The sequence below is a fragment of the Conger conger genome, chromosome 3 (assembly GCF_963514075.1).
Source record: "Conger conger chromosome 3, fConCon1.1, whole genome shotgun sequence".
In the NCBI taxonomy this organism is placed as follows: domain Eukaryota; kingdom Metazoa; phylum Chordata; class Actinopteri; order Anguilliformes; family Congridae; genus Conger; species Conger conger.
In genome coordinates this window covers 14,877,263-14,900,332 of record NC_083762.1, presented here as the reverse complement: position 1 = coordinate 14,900,332, position 23,070 = coordinate 14,877,263, and the positions used below count along the sequence as shown (strand labels likewise).

At 44.6% G+C, this 23,070-nt stretch overlaps 1 protein-coding gene across 1 annotated transcript; it reads left to right on the top strand.

Moving 5' to 3' along the window:
• The first annotated feature begins 13,430 nt into the window (after positions 1–13,430).
• LOC133123410 (uncharacterized) lies at positions 13,431–19,091 on the top strand. Its single transcript, XM_061233874.1, has 3 exons — positions 13,431–13,491; positions 15,658–15,681; positions 18,547–19,091. The coding sequence occupies exons 1-3, from the start codon at positions 13,431–13,433 to the stop codon at positions 19,089–19,091; spliced, it is 630 nt and encodes a 209-aa protein (XP_061089858.1).
• Positions 19,092–23,070: the final 3,979 nt, after the last annotated feature.

Sequence of the window (23,070 nt, the reverse complement as noted above, 5' to 3'; positions counted from 1 at the left end):
TGATTTGTCGGCCCTCGACCCCACACTCCGAAGTCCCAGAATGCAATAACAGAGAATGACGACCCTTGACACATTCCTGGCCGTTCATTTTTACCGAACAGATACAGCCCTCTTGCGCTACACTAAAGTGTCCAAGGGGCAACACTTCAATCCATCTCGCCACGGAAAGCCCAACTATGAGATTCTCAGAAGTCCAAAACAGCCTCACTGCAAAAAACAAAACATAACAAGTCATTTATTCTTATATTGAGACTTAAAATCTTATTTATTTTACCTTTTTTCTAAGTAAGACCTAAACATTGCCAATGAGGTAAATGAGTTTGACTCATTTCAAGAAATATGATATATTAGAAAAATGAATCAATTTTACTTACTCAAGATTTGCCAGTGGAATAAAAAAATACTTAGTTGACAAATGAAATTTAACAAATGAAATTTACTTAAAATGAGCTATTATTTTCTACTTCAAAGAAAAGAAAAGATTACAATACAATTTATTGCAATACTAAAAAGTTAAGACATTCGCTTTCCCCGGTGCTCTGGAACAGAGGGGTTTTGGAGATTGTGTGCTCTGCTTAGTCTCCGCACGCTCTGGCCGGCTGCTGCTAGAATAAGTTATTGTTTTGCAAAAGTCAGAGTCCAGGGCCCCCCTTGGTGAATATCACGTCTCCGCTCAGGGTGACCCTGTCTCAGTTTAATCATTGTGGCTTCTTGCTCTAAAAGTGCGTTTTTTTCCCGTTGTTTTGTCATTGATTGTTGTCGTTGCAGGGTCTGGCAGCAAAGCTGTAGAGGGACATTAGTATCAGCCACAGACAGCCTTTAAGCCCATGGAGTGACCCCAAAATTCTGTGTCTCCTGTCTACTCTGATAAGAGGGTGAAGCAAACACGAATCATACTGACGCCCCCCGCCTGCCCCCACCCCCAGTAACATCAGCACAGCAACATGCCCCCCCACCCAATAAAAAAAAAAAACAGAAAGCCAGAACCATTTTATAGCCCTTCCCCAGATCCATACTCATCTCTCTCAGCCAGACCAAAGCTCACTGGTATGAAAGGGGCCAAGGCCTCCATCTTGGCAAGCTCTCTCTCCCCCCTCTCCTTTTTGTTGTTTGTTTCTGTCTTATACACAGAAAGTACCTGAAACTGTTTAGATCAAACCTTCCTCATTCCCCGACTCCCTTCCCTTCTCAATCTACGGAGCCAAGCAGCCTGATAGCTACAGCATATGTTCCTGCTCTCCCTGCAGTTCCTACAGGGATAGATTACTGCTACACAACACCTACTGGGAGCCCATGCCACACATACCTGAGGTCTTTAATCTGTAGGAGACAGGGGAGGGGGGGGGGGGCACCACTATCAGTGGCAGAGGTCACATTTTATGGCCAAATTGCTTCTATTCCAGACCACAAAAAAAAAAAAATGTCTTTGAGTGGTTGTGAGAGTTTACACTGGAAAGCAAGTGCGGAAATTCCAATAAGATACGGCTACTTCATCGATGTCATAGCAATGCCTCCCAACCCATGTTTATTTTGAAAAATTGAACTTTTCCATATGTGCCCTCATTTGAGAAATGTGCCCACTTGACAGGCCAGTTGAGTGTGTGTCTGAGGATTCATTTGATCCCCCAGCCAGCCTCGGCTTTGAAAAAAACACCCCCTCCCCGCTGTAAAGTCCAACTATACTAGCTTGACCAGCTTGAAAATTGAGCTGGTCAAGCTGGTTATACGTTCTAGCTGGGAATGAGCTGGTCAACCAGCATGGCCAAGCTGGTCATGAAGCTGGTCTAGCTGGGTATGAGCTGGTCAACCAGCTACAAGCTGTGTCAAAACAGCTGGTCAAACCAGGTCAAGCTGGGAGCTGGGGTGAACTGATCAATCAGCTAAGCCATATCAAGCTGAGAGCTAGTCTGAAGTGGTCAACCAGCTACCAGTTGTTTCAAACATAGTTTGAGCTGTTTTTTTCTGCTGAGCTAAAACTCTTCATCTGTGGGCGGAGTGGGCCCAGTACAGTCAGATTACAGGACTGATTACAAATATTTGTACTAGTTGAAATGTGCAGGCATGGTTGCTGTAAGGGTGTGTGTGAGTGTGTGTGTGTATATTGGGGGGGGGGGTTAGGTTTATTCCGAGGGAACATAGACCAGAGGATCTTCTGGGGTGGTGGGGGTCCAATATGAGATCTGTTCCTGGGGTTCAAAATCCCCTGCGGTTCCTCTTGACTGCAGGACTCAAAAAATGTTTTCTTCTACAACCAAAGGAATCCCAAAAGATGCTCAGTGATGATTAATCTCCGCTTTTACAGTAATGGTTACGAAACTTCCTGTGATCCGGATCCCACACTATTCTGTGCCCCCAGACTCAGGCTTATACAATAACCTGAGAGTGTATTGAAGAGGGAAAGTCAGCACACTGTATATGCTCCCAAATTAACGTGAATATAATATCAGAAACAGATGTTTTGAGCCTAAAGATTTAATCAGACTGATGAAGTGCCATTAGGCTCATTAGGCTTGTAAGCTGTTTATTTTTGTTCCTACATAATTGCATATCATTATTGAGTTGTATGAAAAAGGTTATATATATATATATATATACATATATAAATCCATTGTCATTTTAATCTCGACAGCCCAAGTCCTCATCGTGGTTGTATTCTTAGCACTTGAAACTGTACTTCCCTCTCGGGTCTTCCGGCACAATTGTAATGGATATGCACTGTTGTACGTCACTCTGGATAAGGACGCCTGCCAAATGCCTGTACTGTAATGTAAATAAAACATTACTGTCTGGTGTCATTAACTTAACTTCATGTATAATCAGTGTGCTCACCCTTTTTACTCAGACAGTTTTTCTGGCACCTGTCTGACTTTATGGATATGTGGGCACTTTCTCAAGATCTGAATAACAGCAGGGTGACGGAAGCAAAGTACAGTCGAGGGGACACATCCATTAGAAGAACATATCTAATAGCTGTGTCAGAAGGCCTTATCTGCAAAAAACACTTCTCCGAAACGGGGGCGACGGGGATGGGAATGACAACGCATGGATGTACATTCCTGGCATGTGACTCACGGAGCCTGGTGTTGCCATGGCGTCGTGGGGACGACCACTGGCCGCATGGGAACTGGGACTGGGTCTCCGAGAGGCTGGTGGCAATCTGTCAAAGGGACGTCATCGTCCATGGAGACTGTTCAGACTCACCACGCCGCTGACAGAGCGTTTCCATGACCTCCGCCGTTTGAACGGGGTGATGCGCTGGGTGGTGGAGCGGAGGTGCAGGCTCGACTGGAAGAGGGGGAGAGGAGAGGAAGAGAGGAGAGGAGGAGAGGAGAGGAGAGGACAGGAGGAGAGGACAGGAGGAGAGGAGAGGAGGAGAAGAGGACATCTCGCGCTTTGATGTCAGTGGGATGTGGGATTTAGTGGGCGGAATGCGTGGGGATGGAGACTGGGCCTAGAGACAAAGTGCAGATTCTGTTAAACTGAAACTGAAGTGTGTGGGTGCATGCATGTGTGTGTGTGTATGTGTGTGCGTATATGTTTGCTTACGTGCATGTGTGTGTGTGTGCGTGTGTATATGTGTACCTATGCGTGTATGTGTGTGTATATGTTTGCTTACGTGCATGTGTGTGTGTATGCATGTGTGTGTGCCTGCATGTGTGTGCGTGTGTATATGTGTACCTACACGCATGTGTATATGTGTTCTTACGTGCGTGTGTGTATGTGTGTGCTTACGTGTGTGTGCATGCATGCATGGTGGGCTACATTAGTCAGAGCCGGAGGAACAATGGCCGTTCCTGTGAACACTTTGTTAAAAAATAAATCCAGACCCACAGCACTGATAAGGTGATTGGGAGCTGGTACTGAGCGAGAGGTCACGACAAGATTGGACATTAGTAAACAGATAGACACGGCTGGAATTTCATGACCAGAGAAAGAGAGAAAGAGAGCAATATAAAAAAGCATTCTCCGCTCCATTGACGGTATTTATAGCGTGGCATTGAATAGTGAAATCCTGAATGCTGGCAGTCTTCAAACTTTTTCTCATTTCAGTATCACATGTATGAAGGTACATCTGATGCTGTTGGCTTTAATTTAAGGGTACACAAATCCATATACAGTGCTCCATGTAGGAAATACAGGCCATTGTATGCATTTGAGGGGACCAAAAGTAATTGGACAAATTTATACAGTCTTCAATAAAGTTGGTTGCACATCGTTTGCATTTGATTACTGCCATAAGTCTGCAAATAACAGACATCACCAGACACTGGATATTATCAGACGTCTTCTGCTGCTGTCGCATCATGGAGTGACAAATGAGCCAGATCTACCGGCAGCCATACGTACATGCCAAACCATAAGACTACTTCCACCATGTTTCAAACAAAGTCTGCTTCAGATCATGCTCAGTTCTTTTCTTTCTCCACACTCATCTGCCCATAAGAAAGAACTCTCAAGGTTCTTAATGTACTTTTTGGCAAACTAGCCTGGCCGTTCTGCTCCTGAGGTCTACCAGTGGTTTTCATCCGGCAGCGAGCTGTCTGTAGCAAATCTTTGCATCACACACACCCGCACACACACACACACACACACACACACACAAATACACAGACATACACACACGTGCACACACACACACACACACACACATATGCCAAGACACACACGCACACACTCTCACATATTTGCTTGACACTAAGAACACAGAGCAGCCAGTGGACCATGGAGAAGGCTGCCTCTACCCAGGAACGTGTTAACCGATTAATAGGTGCTGATTTCCTGATGTCAATCGACATGTCAGTCACACAGCAAGATTCTGTCTCCTCTTCATTTTTCCACCCTCCTATCCCTGTGGACCGCCCTGTGGAGTGTGTGTGTGTGTGTGTGTGTGTTAGTGAATGAGAGTGTGAGCTACTGAGAGAGAGAGAAGTATTTAATTTTACTGTTGCTTCTTCTAAAAATATTTTTTTTATCATTAAAATATCAAACCGTATCAGTTTGTGAAACTGTGAAGTCATATTTTTCTAAATATATAGACGGAGAGGGAGGGAGAGAGAGGGGAAAGCAAGAGAGCGAGAGAGTGAGTGAGAAAGAGGGAGGGAGAGAGAGAGAAGAGAAAGAGATAAATATTATACACTAATGCATTCTGTATGGGGCTGAAAGGTCTCTGGATTCCCCAACGAACCCTTTAACCTAATCCATCCATCTTCTCCTTCCATTCAAAGAGACTGCATGTATGACAGACGGTACATCATATGCACTCCAGTCGATCCAAAAAAAAAAAAAAAAAAAAACTGCACAGTGCTCCTATGATGAGTTGTACAAATAAACTGTCTCTCTCTCCCAAAGATTCTCCAGCACTGGTTTTGTATTTTCCATGGGAGGCTGAGTAAGCAGTGACAGAGGTCAGAGGTCAGAGGGCACGTGTTTTTCTTTTTTTTCTTTTCATGTGTACAGCTCTCTGCTCACTGTAATATTTCTGTGCTATTGACCCTCGTCGATTGCGTTGTGTAAGTAACGCAGGCACTGCTCTCCAGGGTTACCAGCGGTGGAATATTCTACCTGAAGAGAAAAAACCCTTGAACGAACATCTCAAACATCAACAACCCGGCCGGCATTCAATCTCGAGATTAAAACCATCTGGCAAGTGTGAGTCATCCGCCTTTGACTTTCTGCTAAATCTAACACCATTAGCACTGCATAGCCTAGTACCCGTAGCACATTCACTACTGCCCATAGTCTAGTACCCATAGTCTAGCACATCCACTACTGCCCTGTTTTCTGATACGTGTGTATGTTCCCCGGTGTAAAATACAGCTACGACCAGCTTGAAATACCCAGCTACCAGCTGTTTCAAAACATAGCTTGTGCTGGTCAAACCATGTTTGGTATGGAGCTGGTCTGAACTGGTAAACCAGCTACCAGCTGTTCCAAAACATATGCTTGTGCTGGTCAAACCATGTTTGGCATGGAGCTGGTCTACCAGCTGTTTCAAAACCTAGCTTGAGCTGTTTTTCCAGCAGGGCTCAACAATTACATTTTATTTATATAATGCATTAACAGAGGACTGTCACAAAGATGCTTTACAGAGTGATAGAACGGCAAACACCAAGCCTGAACCCTCAAATAGCAAGCAAATGAGGTTAAAAAAATAAATAAACCCTTAAACAGAGAACTCAGGCGGAGGCCATCCTCTGCAGGCCAGTGTGAAGGTAGAATGGATATAACAGAACTGTAAGAAGAAATCTATCACAGCAATTCAAATGGGCTGAACAGGTTACAGTTAAGGTAATAAACAAGCTGGAAAAGTACTTGTGTGCGCGCACGTGTGTTTAATATGCATTTAATACATACTTTTTGTTCATTTTCTATTTGTCATTTGTATTTATCAATAGCCTTACTTCAGAGATCATATTGAAGATAAAATGCTGGCTTTACCCAGTTTTATTCATGGTCCTCATTATACAATTCCCGTTTTATTTCAGATGTTGTAAGCTGAAGCCACCTGAAGTCACATTACAGCTGTGGTGAAATGCTGCTTCCGTCTAACCCGAGCAACTCAAACATTTTACAAGCAGGAGCTGCAGACGATATGCGCATATTGGGGGGCAGCATGTAGCTTAGTGACTAAGTTACATGACTTGGACCCCGGAAGGTTAGTGGTTCAAAGCCTACTGTAGCCATAATAAGATCAGTGCAGCTACTGGGCCCTGAGCAAGGCCAGTAACCCTAGATTGCTTCAGGGGGGGGGATTGTCTCCCGCTTAGTCTAATCAACTGTAAGTGGCTTTGGATAAAAGCTTCAGCTAAATAACTGTAATGTAAATACAGGTCACAGGCCACATCAGAGCAGGATGAGAGAGGAGAGGGGTGCAGCTGCAGCCCTACTGTTGAACTTTGAGAGACCTTCAGAGGTGTGAGTTTCTGCAGCTCAGCAGTCCGCCTGAACGCTGTAGAGCATCCCTATGTGTGGTTATGTAAGGCATTACGTAATTATAGATAGAAGAGAGAGGGCTACAGTCCTCAGAGAGACTGTAGACAGGTACAGGGATATACTTCACACTCTGAAGTGCATGACAAGGGCCGATCCCTTCTGGATTTTATGCCAACTTCTGTTCTTAATTATGAAAGGTATGAGGTGCCTAAAATGGTACACATGCTTGTCGCTGGGGCGGTACCCTATAGATGCAGAACATTTTTATATAGTGAGCATTATAGAACTAATTTCTACATTTTCTGCTTGGAAAATTTACTCAATTTGTACCCAAAGAGAACATTACTGCACTTGCAGGGTAAATTTTGAATGTACCTCCGCTGTCACTGTATTTCTGAGTGTGTACTTGAACTGTCGTTTTTCTTTAAACCATAAGCTCACAGTATACATGTGAGCTCACAGATTAAGTGTGCATGTATCCAGAACACAGGAGGGAACCAACACTGGTGTCTACGGCTGTTTAGAAAATTAACCCATGGCTAATTTCTTAGTACAATAATGATTCATTCATAATCAAGCATTCACGTGGGTCCTCTCGGACTGGGTTTACTGTCAGTGTCCCACTGCTATCTCTGGGACTGCTGGGAGACTTATCGTCTTGATTGGCTCTAGCGTCACCCAGGGAGGGAGGGATTCAGACTCCCGTAGAATTCTGAACTATAGAAACATTCCAAAGAACCTACTCTTCAAAGGGACTCTTTTCAGAAATATGATTTATGCTGAAATATGGTAACCTGCAAGCTCTCCTGTCCAGCTGCTAAAAAAAGAACAGAGAGCCTTTGTGGATTAAGCAACAGACCGAGCAAAAACACAGCAATCTGGAGCGAGGGTGGATGTGGGCGAAGGTTCGGTGTGGGTAGTGCCGTTGCCAAAAATCAGGTTTCAGTCCAGAGTCTCCACCCCTCCCTCACTCCTTCCAAACACTGATAGTCATCGCCGTAAGTCCCATTTTTAGTTTCCAGACACTGCTAAGCGACCACGAGCACAACACTCAAAACATCACATGAATAATTTGCACTGTCCTTTTCCTGCAGGCCTGCAAATTCCACGTAGAGGAACAAGAAGTGGCCCAAAAACGGCCCTGGCGAACGAGCGCGAGGGTCCACACAGATCCGACGAGGGCAGCGCGCGCTCCCAACGGGGAGAATATCGCAGAGAAAATATTAATGCCTTCCGCAAAAGCAGTTTCCTCTCAAAACAGATCGATCTGAAGTCTGGCCGACCTTCAGAGACAACAGGTTTTAGTTGGACAGGCTCCAGGCTGACTCCTGCACTGGATGCCAGTGAAAAAAAACGCCCTTATTCTATGTATTTAATCATTTACATACATAAATACATTCAGGTGGTTTTTCTGATCAGCAATTCGCTGCTTCTCTTGCATTAAATAGTTGGCCCACAGGTACGTATGTACAGACCCATGACAATCTGATTCAGCCTTTTCTTGTTTCGTTTTGTTTGCTTAAAGAACATTCTATGATGCGTTCCAGGCTTGTGTTTCTCGGCAGAGGTATAGCACTGTGGCTGCCAGGCGCCTCACATTCAGAAAAAGAGGTTTATTAACAGCATGACCTACTGGGGCTACAGAGTTATTTTCAGATCTCTGGACTGTTATATCAACTTTAATTAATTCAATCTGGACCCCCCCCCCCCCTCCTTCACCCAACCTAGATTTGTTTGCTTGTTTTCGTAGCTTGAGGCAGCTCTTTTACACCAACATAATAACGCAGCGCTGCTTCTGTGATCCGCCGTAATGAAGTTTCAGGTGGCGAAGAAAATAAACGGGGATATTCCAGTGTTCTAGTCGTTTAATGGGGCACTGGACCACCGCGGGTTTTCGTTCACACTGGTAGCTCTCCTTGCGAGTTTAACATTTTGCAGGCGATTGATCTGCGTTTGCTTTGCATCAATGCGTAGACTTCGCCAGCCCGATGCCTCAGCCGATGAACTCGGCGACTTCAGCCGAGCTCACGCAACTTTTTGCCTCGATTTCGAAGTCCCTGACCAATTCCCCACTAATTTTACAGATCATTTTGTGAGAGGTTACCTTGGACAGGATTTTGAAAAGATCTTAAAAGTTGTGTAGCGTACCCTGCTGAAAAAAAAACTGCTCTAGCTAGGTTTCGAAAAACAGCTGGTAGCTGGTATTTGGAGCTGGTCATAGCTGGACTTTACACCAGGGTCCGCTCGGCATTACACACTGTCGCCTATGAGAAATCAACAAGTTGAGTGGTCTTGGACATTGAAACTGTTGAAGAAAAAACTCCTACAGTACCCTCCTTGCCAAGCTCACACAACACAACTTTTTGCCTGACCAGATAGACCAGGTCAAGCTATGTTTTGAAACAGCTGGTAGCTGGTATTTGAAGCTGGTCATAGCTGAATTTTATATGAGGGTACACTGGCCAGCTTCAAATGACTTGAAATTACCAGCTACTAGCTACCAGGGGGTGGCCTGTAGCGTAGCGGCTAAGGTGAATGACTGGGACATGCAAGGTTGGTGGTTCTAATCCCAGTGTAGCCACAATAAGATGCCTGCATTGCTCCAGGGGAGGAGTGTCTCCTGCTTAGTCTAATCAACTATACGTCGCTCTGGATAAGAGCGTCTGCCAAATGCCAATAATGTAATGTTTCAAAACCTAGCTTGAGCTGTTTTTCTCAGCAGGGTGTCTTTCAGACTCAACAAGGTGCAGCCATGCAAATCATAGCTGTAGGCACCCAGGCCTGTGCTTGCTGGGAATTTATTTGTTAATTTGTGGATGGGCCACCTGTTCGGTAGCCTCTGTTTGCTTGTTGTTGTTTGTTTTGCTGTTTGTTGCTGGTAAACAGCTTAGCTGTCCTGCTTAATAAAGAGGAGGACAGTGGGGAGACGAGAGGCTACACTTAGCCAGCTGTTTGCCATTTTAAAATCCTCCTGGTAAATATTGTCTTTCACTACGAAAGAGTTGCTAATTGCTAATGCTAATTCACTGTGGAATCCCGTGGGCGCTTGTGTTCCGTGATGTATCCCATCACCCTTCACTAGCCTTTCCACCTTGCAAGCGGAAGACCAAGCCTGACAGCCAATCAGCTGTGTCGACACTCGTAGGTGTCTTTGCGTAAAGAGTTCGAGATTTGAGTCAGAGTTGGGATTTGAACCCCGGCCTCTCACTCGCCAAAGATTTAATCGAGGTATTACCAGTCAGCTAAAGGTGAAATCACCCCTTAGTCAAAGGCAACAATGTTATTTTGAATTTGAGGGTTATGGCATCAGGGAGTGTTGGCATGGTAACCTGCTACGAGCCTTTGCTTTCTCTGCACTTCACTGTGCTTTTACTAGCAAACTAGCTGAGCTAACCCCGCTACACTTACTAAAAGGAAAATCCATAAAAAGAATGCTATGTGTTGGAGGGGTTTAAAAAATGTTGCTCTTGATTTGCATTAAAAAACACAGTTAAACAAAGAAATAGCACACGGGAAGATGAGTAGGCAAGGGTAGATTAAATGAGAAGGGAGGAAGATTGACAGGGGAGGGAGGTGTACAGGTAGGGGCAGGGGTAGTCTGGGGTTTGAGTGGGGTGGCGTGGTTTTAATGAGATTGTAACGAGGCTCTCGCCTTGGGAACGTCTGCCTGTTAAAGAGAGTACATCCACAGGCCAGGAGGCGAAGGCTGGCCACACATTACATTACATTACATTACATTATTGGCATTTGGCAGACGCTCTTATCCAGAGCGACGTACAACAAAGTGCCCATAACCAGGGATAAGTGTGCCGAAAGACCCTAGAGGGAAGTACAATTTCAATTGCTACCCGTACAACAAAGATAAGGACCAGGGCCTACCTTTTTTTCTTTCTTTTTTTTCTTTTTTTTAAACAAACAAATAAACAAACAAACAACAAAGCAAAAGTGACCAAACCTAACTATCCAACTATCGAGATTTACTTTCCAAACACAAAGTAAATCTCAAAGACAACAATTAAGGTTCACAGGGAGGTAGGGAGGGATGGCCAAATCACCCAGTCCCCCCCACCACCACCACCACCCCCACCACCAACAATTACAGAACGACAACAGTGTAAGCTAAATACTGGTACTGGGGTGCAAAAATGTATCCCCTAGCCAGCAATATATAATGCATTTGTACCTTTTTTGCTTGGAAAATGTACTCATCTGGACCCAAAGAGAATATTATTGTAATATTTACACTGTAATTGACTGTAATATTTCTCCACTGTTGCTTTACTTCTGAGTGTAGATGCCTGTCATGTAGTGTAACTGGAATCATATATCATTTTAAAAGGTGTACACACTAGCTGTCATTGCCCCTACCAGAATGATGCAGAGGAGGACAGGTTATGATTCATCTGAAGAATGAAGTGTGACAAAGGCTGGAGTGGAACCGATCTATTACATGCACAGTTTTCCGCAACTGCAAATTCAGTGAGATGACAATTGAATCCAGCTGCTTTCAGGTTCTTAGAAATCGTAAAGCCCCTCTGCCCAGCTCTGCTCTCTCTCTCTCTCTCTCTCTCCCTCTCTCTCTCTCTCTATCTATCTATCTCTCTATCTGTGTGTGTGTGTGTGTGTGTGTGTGTGTGTGTGAGAAACAGACATCATTGCAATCAGACAGCTCACAGAAACTTTGGGCTGGAAGAGGGGTGCCAGGCTCAGACTTTGTGTGTGTCTCTACAAACCACTATTCACAAAAAGATGTGAGGTGACCTGTTTTGCAAGGGATCATAACAGTAAACAGTCCTGTAGCCAGCATTGACACCACTCAGTCTGTTATGGGATTCGAAAACTGTTGCATTGTTTCTGGGGGTGGTAGTACTTGAAAGGTTCTTGAAAATAAGAACATATTTTGAAGGTTGTTATTCTGGGAGAGGGAGTAGCACTGTCGCCTCACAGCGAGAAGGAACAATAGCTCAAATCTCGTGTGGAGTTTGCGTGCATACCCGTGTCCATGTGGATTTCCTCCGGGTACTCGAGTTTCCGCCCAAAGTCCAAAGACACGCAGGTTGGGTTAATTGGAGAGGCTAAATTGTCCTCAGGGTATGAGTGCGTGAGTGAATGGTGTGTGGGGCCCCGCGATGGATTGGTGACCTGTCCAGGGCCTATCCCAGCCTTTCACCTAATGCATGCTGGGATAGGCTCCAGCCTCCCCATGACCCTGCCCAGGAGTAAGCAGTTTAGGAAATGGATGGATGGATGTTTTTAATAACCATGTTTTTACTTATAGTATACTAATAATAAACAAAACAAGTGGCAAAGTGCAAGGAATTTTTCATTTTAGGACAGATCCCCTTCATTACCGCCCAAACCGCCCTGCCTCCATTACTATTGCAGAGCAGCAAAATGTAAAGCCTGTTTCAATGGAGGATGGTGGTTCAATAAAGCAATAAAGTTCTTCCCAAAACTTGAACATTTCACTATCTCTCTCTCTCTCATAGTAAAAACATGCAAGAAAATGCCTAATATAACAGCGTAAATGACACTAATAAAAGACGCATAAAGTTATACGACGTGAAATGTATCAGTGTTTATATGTATGTTAAATGTTTACTCACTGTCCCTCAGGTTGCGACTGGCAAACTCATATTTGGCTGTGACTGGGGCTGTTGGTCCTTCCCCTAAAATGACTCTCTCTCTTTCTGACACACACACACACTCCAAACCGGAGATGCATACCGTATGGGGTATAACACCGCATGTCGGTGGGGGGAGGGGGGGTGGTATTTCCAGATTCCAGGACCACTTATGCAAACTTGAACCCAGTTTGTTTTTGGGGAGGGGGGATGAGAGCTTGGGTCTTTTATCAACTGAATGATGATGAATGATTGGCGAGCTGGCCCTGTGATTGAGTCTAATGACTGCAACTACACCGGCTCGCTAACAGTAACCTTGCCTTCAGTCCCATCTGTGGCATATACACACTGAAACAATTAGCCAACGTCCTGCGGGCAAGTAACAGCAGAGAATCACATCCTATGGATGGTTCACCTTTGACCCTCCAGAGACATCTGCTGTTTCCCAATTTTTCTTCCTTGTTCTTTTTTGTTATGTTTGTATACACACATAAACTGGGTAGGGGATGGGGGTTGGTTAATATTTTGATTTAAGATTGTTTCAATATCTGTGCGTTCTGTTTTTAGTTGCCAGAATCCAGATATTCAGGCATTGAAGGGTGTGGCTAAAAAATGCCCTTGATCCACACTGAAATAAATGTTTTGGAGAAAAGAAGGTCTTTGATTGCGAGACGCTAATCTCATAAGTAATGTGATGAAGACACAGACTGTATTGTTGCATTTCCAGATCTGTAAAGGTCACTATTGGACTGAAAATATCTCAAGAAGCCGTGAAATCATACAGTGGGCAAAATGAACTTGTTGGGAAGAGTCTTTGTGTTTCTGGGGGATAGCGGACGAGCTGAATTTGGCGGATACTCCTCGCTCGTGAAGATGACTCAGAGCCGCCGCCGCCTCTCGCCCGCACCGCGCAGGAAGTGGAGCCGCCACTGGGGCACGTGACTCCGCAGCCCGCCTCTGCGCCCCGTCCGCACGGGACGACCTGCTCCCTTCTCACGACCCCAGAGAGCCTCCCAAAAATACAACAGGAAGCGGGGGGTCGGTCAGTGGAAAGAAGGGTGGGAGGCGGGGAGCTGGGGGTCGCCCGGGCGGTTTAAAGACCGGTGGGATTCCAGACTTGTGTGCGAAAACAGCCGAGCTTGGGGGCTCTGCATTTTTATATCCCTCCAAGGTTTCCGTATCAGTTTAAAAACACTGAACAAGGGCCCTAGCACGTCTCCAGTTCAGCCACGACGTGTCGAAGACTGTTTCATCACACCTCTGTCTATCATTCTGTGCTCTAGTTTTGTCATCGAAGGACACACTCGTGGCCCAGTACAATGTACTGTATGATGCAGGCAGGTAACATAACCTAAGCCTTCATGCCCAGTGAATAAAGGCAAACCCACAAGACGCACAATGCCACTGTAAAACAGCACACTGCAAATTCTGAAGCTGTGAAACGGGAGTGGGGAATATGCGGCACACCAGGTTGACTCAATGTTTTTTGTGTTAGTCATAGGTCACTTTACACAGACCCCTGCATGGTGCCGGATATCGTGGCATCTTCCTTTAATTAAAGGTGCGGTTCTGTTACGAAAAACATTTTTTAATTAAAGGTACTGATGGGAACATTAGAGAGCACACACATTACTTTTATGATCTTCTTGAAGTTTGTTTAAGAATGTTTTCCTTGTAAAAGTTCCCGCAGGTTGGAGGGCAATTAGTAACCAATCTCCTCTGTAGCCTAAGACGGGGACATTTCTGAGCAGATTTATGAATAAATCTTCATAATTTATGATGTTTGCCCGGGGAAACTCCCTTCCAAGTTGCAAAAGAGAATGTTGACTTGGCTGCTTTGAGATACTCAATCCAGATTTAGATGCTGAAATCCTGCTCCAACCATGCAGTGGCGCTATGAAAGGTGATGACTTCCTCCCAATCCTGTGTATGGGGTGAAGAGCTATATAACACCTTTACAAAAACTACAAAGCACATTCATAAGCATTCATAAGGGCTTATATCAACCAGAAATAGGCTGATGGTGTGTTATGGGGCGACATTGGCTCAGGCCGCTTTGGATAAAGGTGCTATATAAATTCATTCATTCATTCATTATCCTAACCCACTTATCCTGAACAGGGTCGCAGGGGGGCTGGAGCCTATCCCAGCATACATTGGGTGAGAGGCAGGAATACACCCTGGACAGGTCGCCAGTCCATCGCAGGGCACACACACCATTAACTCACACACACATACCTACGGGCAATTTATACTCTCCAATCAGCCTAACCTGCATGTCTTTGGACTGTGGGAGGAAACCGGAGTACCCGGAGGAAACCCACACAGACACGGGGAGAACATGCAAACTCCACACAGAGAGGCCCCGGCCGACGGGGATTCAAACCCAGGACCTCCTTGCTGTGAGGCGGCAGTGCTACCCACTGCACCATCCGTGCCACCCCCACTATGTAAATGCCAACCATTTACCATTATTTTAATATTGATGCAGCAAGTGACATTACCATGACATACAAAGTGAAATGACAAGATTCTTATGTAATTTCACTTGCTATGTCATGATAATGTCACTTCCTGCATCAATGTTGACATAACTTCATTAGCCTATTTGAGGTTAGAGACCAAACCACTTATATACGACCCTTCAAAGAAAAAATAATACATCTGAGACAAATAAAAATCTGCCATCACCAATCAAGGGGACTGAAGAACAAAGGCTTAGTTTGACAGTTGACTGGTTGGCAATGCCAAGTATTTAAAAGTTCAAATCTCTAAACAGCCAAATGACCCACCAAACTGTAGCCTTAAAAGGCTGTGAGAGGGAAGCCTAATTTCACCCCACCTCCAGCGAGAATATCGTGGGAATTTGCATAATGCACATCGTTCATCTCTAACGATGACCTCAGTCCTTCCAACGCAGATATAGACAGTATACGAAGAATCAGGGGAGCTTCCCATCGTGAGAAAATTTGCGGAATTCGTTTTTCCGGGTTCAAATGTTTTAGCGAAAAATAAATAAACAAATAAATAAAGGGAAAAAATGTGAGCCCTGGAGAGCGCGTACGATGGCGGTGAACCGTGTGCATTTCTCCGCTCTCAGATCGGAGCGAGGGAATAGAGAGGGGTAAGGAAGGGGGGGAGGGATGCCTGCACAACCACATCCACAGCGCCTTGTGAATAAAACCATCCCCACAGCACAGCCCTGGGATGAACACCCAGGAGGGATTTCTTTCTGGAGGGGTAACTATAAATAGTTGTTCAATCCTAAAAAAAAAAGGAACACAGTGTACTCTGAGACAACAAGGGCATGCAATCCAAAAACAAATTAAACAAAGGCAGACAGTGAAGATGACAGATGTGATGCGACTATGAATATGAACACTCAATGCTGCAGGTACCTGACTGACCAGCAGTGGGCGCTACTGAGCAAGATACCTTGAGAGACTATAACCCCTGTCAACTGAAAATGTCTGCATTTATATAACGCTGTACAATTGATGTTTCTCATTCACCCATTCACCCATTCACATACCAAAGGCGATTGACTGCCGTGCAATGCACCAACCAGCTCGTCAGGAGCGATTGGGGGTTAGGTGACACTTCGACACAGGGCGGAATCGAACCGGCAACCCTCTGACTTCCAGACGACTGCTCTTACCGCCTGAGCTACTGTGGCCCCTTTGCATCCCCCCCACCCTCCCTGGCCATTGTTACAGCCGATTATACGTCATCCTGCAGGGATGTTGGCTGCAGTTGGCACTGGCACCGTCTGAATCCCGTGCAACACAGTGGGGTTCTTCCACACACTGGAAAATAGCCGTCTGTAAATAATAATAGCGCTATTAACTTTATATATAGCTTTCCCAAGCAGACAAATGGATAAAATAAGCCAAAGTTAGCGTAAGCCACCCAGCAGTCCCCCGGGATAGAGTTTGTACTCTTCTGAAACAAAACACTTTTCAGTGATTAGACAGGTCCCCATATATGGTGGGGTATTCCAAAGCAAAAATAAACTTAATATTAGAGAAAAAATGAGTTATTAAAGGAAGCATAAATTATGTTGCTACGGTCATTTATTATTGTTGGAAAAGCAATATCAAACACTGATATGTTATATAGACATAATTTATACAAATGTATAATTTGTTGCACAAAATTGTTCAATTTCTGCTTATATTTACTTTTAATGAACTGTTGTGCAACTACTTATGTATGTGCGGCCTTTCTTCTTAATTGTAAAATGCATAAACAAATGCTCAAAATCACATTATTTATTCAAAAACTATGTGAATTATGTATGAATATGCCTTGCTACTATGAGAGTGTATTCCCCCATTAAGGTTCCATGTCGGGACTGTTATTTAATGATAACTTGACATAAAAAGTCATTTCCATTTGAATACAGAATGCATCAACAACATGTAACAGCACGAGACCGTCTATGTGAAAATTGGCTGCCACTTCTGTCTTGGGGAAAAAAAACACATACAAAAAATTACAGAAACATAATTAATTCTGCACATCATCCAAGCAGCTGCCGATGTGTACAGTTTTCATCATGCATTCAACACAAATAAAAGTGCACAATCTACACTCCACTTGGGAGGATCTGTCTTTTTTGACACCTTTGACGCACACTTTCAAGACACGAGTCCTGTGGACGTTGGGAGCCACTACCGCCCTACTGGGTGCTGTTCGCCCAATGCGATGCATTGATTTATCATCAGCGGCTGCTTGGGGAACTATATCTCTGAGGCTACTTAAATGCTCAGTGGGAGTACGTCGTCCAACAGAAGTGTCAGAAAAGCCCAGCGTCGGTGAAGTCTCACAGTGATCTACAGCGCTCACAAAAATTAGGGAGTCTAATAAATCCCAGACGGGGAAAAACAGGAAAATGGAGAAGCTTTTACGGGGGAGGGAGTGAAAAATTTGTCGTGGGTCATTCCAAAAAATTCCCAGGCCGCCCCAGCCAATCGGTTAGCGGCTCCGAGGGGCTTCGAGGAGGAGGCGTCTCTTCAGACGCAGGACGAGGGCTTTTTTAAGGCCCTAATCTAAACAAGTGACTAATAAGCTCTCTAATGGAGGAAGAGAGGGGGTGAGGGGTAGCCAATCAGTCACCGAAAAAAGCCGGGTTTATGTGGTTATCAGATCTTATACAAACACGCAACTTCACCACCGCGGGCCGGTCTGCGGTTACGCTCAAAAGGGCCCAAACCCATTGGGTCTGGGCTCCAGTGGCGTTCCAAGTTCCTGCTATCTCCTGTGGGAGAAGAGCGAGAGATCAGGGGTCAAAGACCAACACAGGGGGGAGACTACTGGGGTCTGACTACTGCTAGGGCAAGGGTGCACAGCAAGGGCAGAACCATTTCAGGATTTTGTGGCAACTTCTGTTCTTAACAATTAATTAGCTCACTCATACTGCATCGTGGCCATTTGTATTAGCACCAGCTACAGTCACAGACTGCAGGTGTATCCTAAAGATTTCACTGTGATCCAGTACAGGAGTGAACCAGTGTAATCTATAGAGCTGTCACAAGACTAAAATGAAAGTAATTGGATGGAACAAAAACCAACACGCAGAACAGCCCTCCAGGACCGGAGTTGTGCACCCCTGTGCTAGGGCCCAAAAAAAAAGGGACAGCACTGTCTGGAACAAGAGAATGGATGGCCATCTGGTTAACTGGTCTGAAATTGGAAAGGGAGAGAGGTACAAATTGAGCCGTGCCAACTCTTGTCCTCAGAGCTGGGAAGCCATGCATGTTAATCAGCACCGCGACCGCTGTTCCTCAGAAATAGCGGCTCTGGGAAATGTTCCTTTACGCATGTATTTATTTATTTATTTATTTATTTTAGGAGTGCCGGATGTGCTCTTTAAATAGCGATGCTGCTCTGTTAGAGAGAGCCATCCCAGGAGTGCCGGCAGGGGCTGCTCCACTACCCTTCCCCCAGACCCGCTACCCTTCCCCCAGACCCCCTACCCTTCCCCCAGGGCTGCTACCCTTCCCCCAGACCCCCTACCCTTCCCCCAGGGCTGCTACCCTTCCCCCAGACTCCCTACCCTTCCCCCAGGGCTGCTACCCTTCCCCCAGACCCCCTACCCTTCCCCCAGACCCCCTACCCTTCCCCCAGGGCTGCTACCCTTCCCCCAGACCCCCTACCCTTCCCCCAGGCCTGCTACCCTTCCCCCAGGCCCGCTACCCATCCCCCAGACCCCCTACCCTTCCCCCAGACCCGCTACCCTTCCCCCAGACCCCTTACCCTTCCCCCAGACCCCCTACCCTTTCCCCCAGACCCCCTACCCTTCCCCCAGGCCCGCTACCCTTCCTCCAGACCCCCTACCCTTTCCCCAGGGCTGCTACCCTTCCCCCAGACCCCCTACCCTTTCACCAGACCCCCTACCCTTCCCCCAGACCCCCTACCCTTTCCCCAAACCCCCTACCCTTCCCCCAGGGCTGCTACCCTTCCCCCAGACCCCCTACCCTTCCCCCAGACCCCCTACCCTTTCCCCAGACCCCCTACCCTTCCCCATACTAAAAATAATATTGTCTTTTAGCATACTCTGTCAGAAGACTGCATACCCATAAACAGTGCCCTAGTCTTTATTGCTTACTCTGCTCAGTGATGAGAACCAAAATCCCTCTGCTCAGAATCAAAGAGGCAAAGAATCACAGGGATGTTTCCCAGGCGAGAGCTTTCAACTCAGCTAAAATATTTACAAATGTGCTTCATATGTGATATGGGCTTTCACAACCTAAGAATTCTAAACGTACACAAGAAACATAATTAGGGCAAAAAGATGTGTGGTAATACTATGATATAAGTAAATACTGTATGTTCAACACTGAACAGTACTTTTCACCCATTACTACTGTGATCTACTAATGTTTATTCAGTAAAACGATTCTACTGTCAATTGGCTGTATAGACATGTTCAGTTTAAAATGATTTCCACTTTTTCATGCAGGGGTTTTAAGTCTGGACAGGAAGTTTGAAGAGATGAGACTGCGAGCAATGGAGGAAGAATTGAAGAAGCAAATAATTCAGAAATGAGTGTATTTGATTGATCTCGTAGAAGTAACACACCTTGACCTTCACAGCAGTTGACCGAAAATACTTATGGCGGCTTGTAGCGTAGTGGTTAAGGTATATGACTGGGACTCACAAGGTCGGTGCTTCGATCAACCTGGTATAGCCACAATGAGATCGGCACAGCCGTTTTGATTTTGATTTGATTTGAAAAAAGAACATACAGTATGTGTCTGCATTGTCAGGGATAAAACAAAAAGTCCCAGACTTATTTCCATTGTTGTCCCTGCTGTACCAAGAGTCCAAGTGGAGATAGGCATCTGTTTACAGTGCTTTGAGCAATGAGCAATTATACTATAAAATACGAGTGCAATAATACAGTAATACAAGTACAATAGTAATGAGTCATGAGTTCTCGGTGGAACCGAAGAGATAGAAATGCATCCACACATCATATTACATCATCGGACACATAGCTTATACATAAAGGTCGCTAAATAACAGTTTCCTGATCCTTGTTTTAAAAAAAAACCTTTTATGGAGAGAGGCAGTTTGCTCCACTCCACAGCACCAGCATAGATAAAAGATGCTCCTCCTCTGTCCTGTGCTTGTGGAGGGTTACATTTCCCACACTAGCGTTGTGTCCATGTGCTATTTTCTTAAAATAATTGTTAAAATAATTTGGGACTCTACTGTTTAGGATCCTGTGGACCACAGTGAGTTAGAGCTGTCTGGCTCTGACCTCGACTGGTAACCACTGGAGTTGTATAAACTGAGCCTTCCCCATGTGGCTTCTGTGGTTAAGGCCCAGGACTACTCTGATTACTTTATTCTGTGCTACCTGACGTTTCTGTTTCAGGGCTTTGTTGAGACTCCAATACCAGGAACTGATGGCATAGTCAAAGTGGCACTGAATGAAACATGAGGCTAAATTTTTTAGGCAATCTTTGTTTGACAGTGTGGTCTTCCAGGCTAAAAACCTAGTTCTGGCATTTATTTTGCCCAGAACTTTTAGAGCCATGGAGGCGCCTCCTAGAGTCCCATCTAGGATACAGCCAAGATACTTGACCGAAGGCTGAGATGTAATTGTTACCCCTCCTGTAGTTACAACAAGTTATAATAATGTTTTCTCAAACCTAATTTTAGTACCCAGTAATATAGATTCGGTCTTGCCTAGGTGCAGTAACAGCCTATTTCAGGTCTTGACTCTATCTAAAATTTCCTATATATTTTGTCTTTGTGTGATACAAAAATTGTTGAATCGTCCACAAATAAAAATAAAGGCCCTGGAGCAAGGCCCTTAACCCTGCATTGCTCCGGGGGGAGGATTGTCTCCTGCTTAGCCTAATCAACTGTATTTCGCTCTGGATAAGAGCGTCTGCCAAATGCCATTAATGTAAAAAAAGCTGAACACATGCAAGCAGAACCACAAACACTGCTGTCATAATATTGTGACCTTCGGATTACAAGGTTCTATCTGCGTTCTGAGAGTTTCTGAGATATTGAGCTTCAAAGATTCCAAAGTGAATGGGCTCCAAACAGATAGGACCATTTAAATGTTGCATTTTTTAATACTTTTAAACAGTATTTTTGGGTAAACCTTATATCTTTAGTGTCCCATAAACATCATATAATATCATATTTATAAACACTAATTCATTTTTGTCCAAAATGTCAGTCAGAACCATAGAATTCTAAGGTCTCGATATCTTGAACAAAGGTGATTAGCGCTGGGAAAGTAATGTGGGCAAAAACACTCCCAGACCAATCCAAATTCCGGCAGGAACGCTGCACGTTTTGACTGTTTTGCTGCATTGTGACTACTTTTCTGTGTGTTATTGTGTGTGTGTGTGTTCGTACTAACAGATGTTCTCCTCTTATGCGAGTGCCTGTTAAGCGTTACGTGTTTTTGTGCTAGCAAATGTTTATGTAGCGATGCTGAAGTGATCGCTGATAAAGAATAAATAATGAAATAATCCAACCCAACAACCCTCACAGTACCATAGAGACTCGAGTGGCTCTCCAGAGAGAACTTCCCGCCCAATCTATACCAGATGTTGACCCTTCCGACCCCGCGGGCATTGTGAGCCCGGGTAAAGAGTGCTATGTGGGAGTCTCATGTGCTCTACAGAACAAGACCCAGGCCCTCACAGGGCACTGTGCTTTCCATCAACTGGAGCTGAAGTATTCCTGTGCTTTGTACACTGGAGAAGAGACGTACTTCTCGCCCCTATTTGTTCCACACTGCAGACCCGTGCACAGTGAAGCAGCACAAATATTTACACATTTTCGCATTATGAATTTATTCATTTATTTGTGGCTTTTTTTGTTTGTTAGGTTTACAGAACTGGTGATTTTATACAATGACATGATTAAGACTCGACTGAAAACCGAAAAATTTAATGTATCCACAATGTAATATAAACAATGTATATATTCTTGAACAAATCATACATTTCTAACATTTGTAAAACACACTGAGCAAGGACTTCTATGATGTCTTTCTTAGAGTCAAAAGAGCAAAATTGAATTCAATTAAGTAAAAAATTATTAAGTATTTGGTTGGTTCACATGATATTTGGTTTGGAGAATCATAACCTGGTCCTGATTGTGAATGTAGTTATATAATAATAATATAGTAACATAATAGTTTGATACTATATAAACTAATAATAATAATAATTCCCAGACTGGATGAGAAAGGCAAAATGAGTATTTTGTGATTCAACTGAACAATGAATGATTCAGTTTCTCATTTCAATAATAGCTCCTCTCATCAATCCATTAAACAACGAAGAATACTGCAACTGTCATTTTTTTATTATCTTGATTGTATTATATTGTTCTTATGATATTATTATATTTGAATTTACTGGGGCGACATGGCTCAGGCAGTAAGAGCAGTCGTCTGGTAGTCGGAGGGTTGCCGGTCTGATCCCCCGCCCGGGCTGTGTCGAAGTGTCCCTGAGCAAGACACCTAACCCCCAAATGCTCCTGACGAGCTGGTCGGTGCCTTGCATGGCAGCCCATCGTCGTTGGTGTGAGTGTGAGCGTGAGTGTGTGTATGAATGGGTGAATGAGAAGCATCAATTGTACAGCGCTTTGGATAAAGGCGCTATATAAATGCCAACCATTTACCAATTAGCGACCTGCCAATATTCCAAACCTTCAATGGCAAACAAATACTGTCCAAACCCATTGAATATGAAACTCAATTCAACTGAACTGCCTAGAAAGATAAATAAACCTATGCAGAGGGCCATTAAAATAACCCTGTTCAGATGACTGACAGTGAATAATAAAATAAAAACGTATGTGGAAATATTGTGAAGTTCATCCCTTTAAAGTTCTTCTCTCTGCTGCTTCTCCATAAGGCAGGTTGGTCCACAGGTACACATGAAAGTGGTTTTAAGAGTCACCGTGGGACCAAGAGTATGCGCCTGCAATATTTATGGACTCTGCAAAGACCAGAACAAGAGCTTTCCTT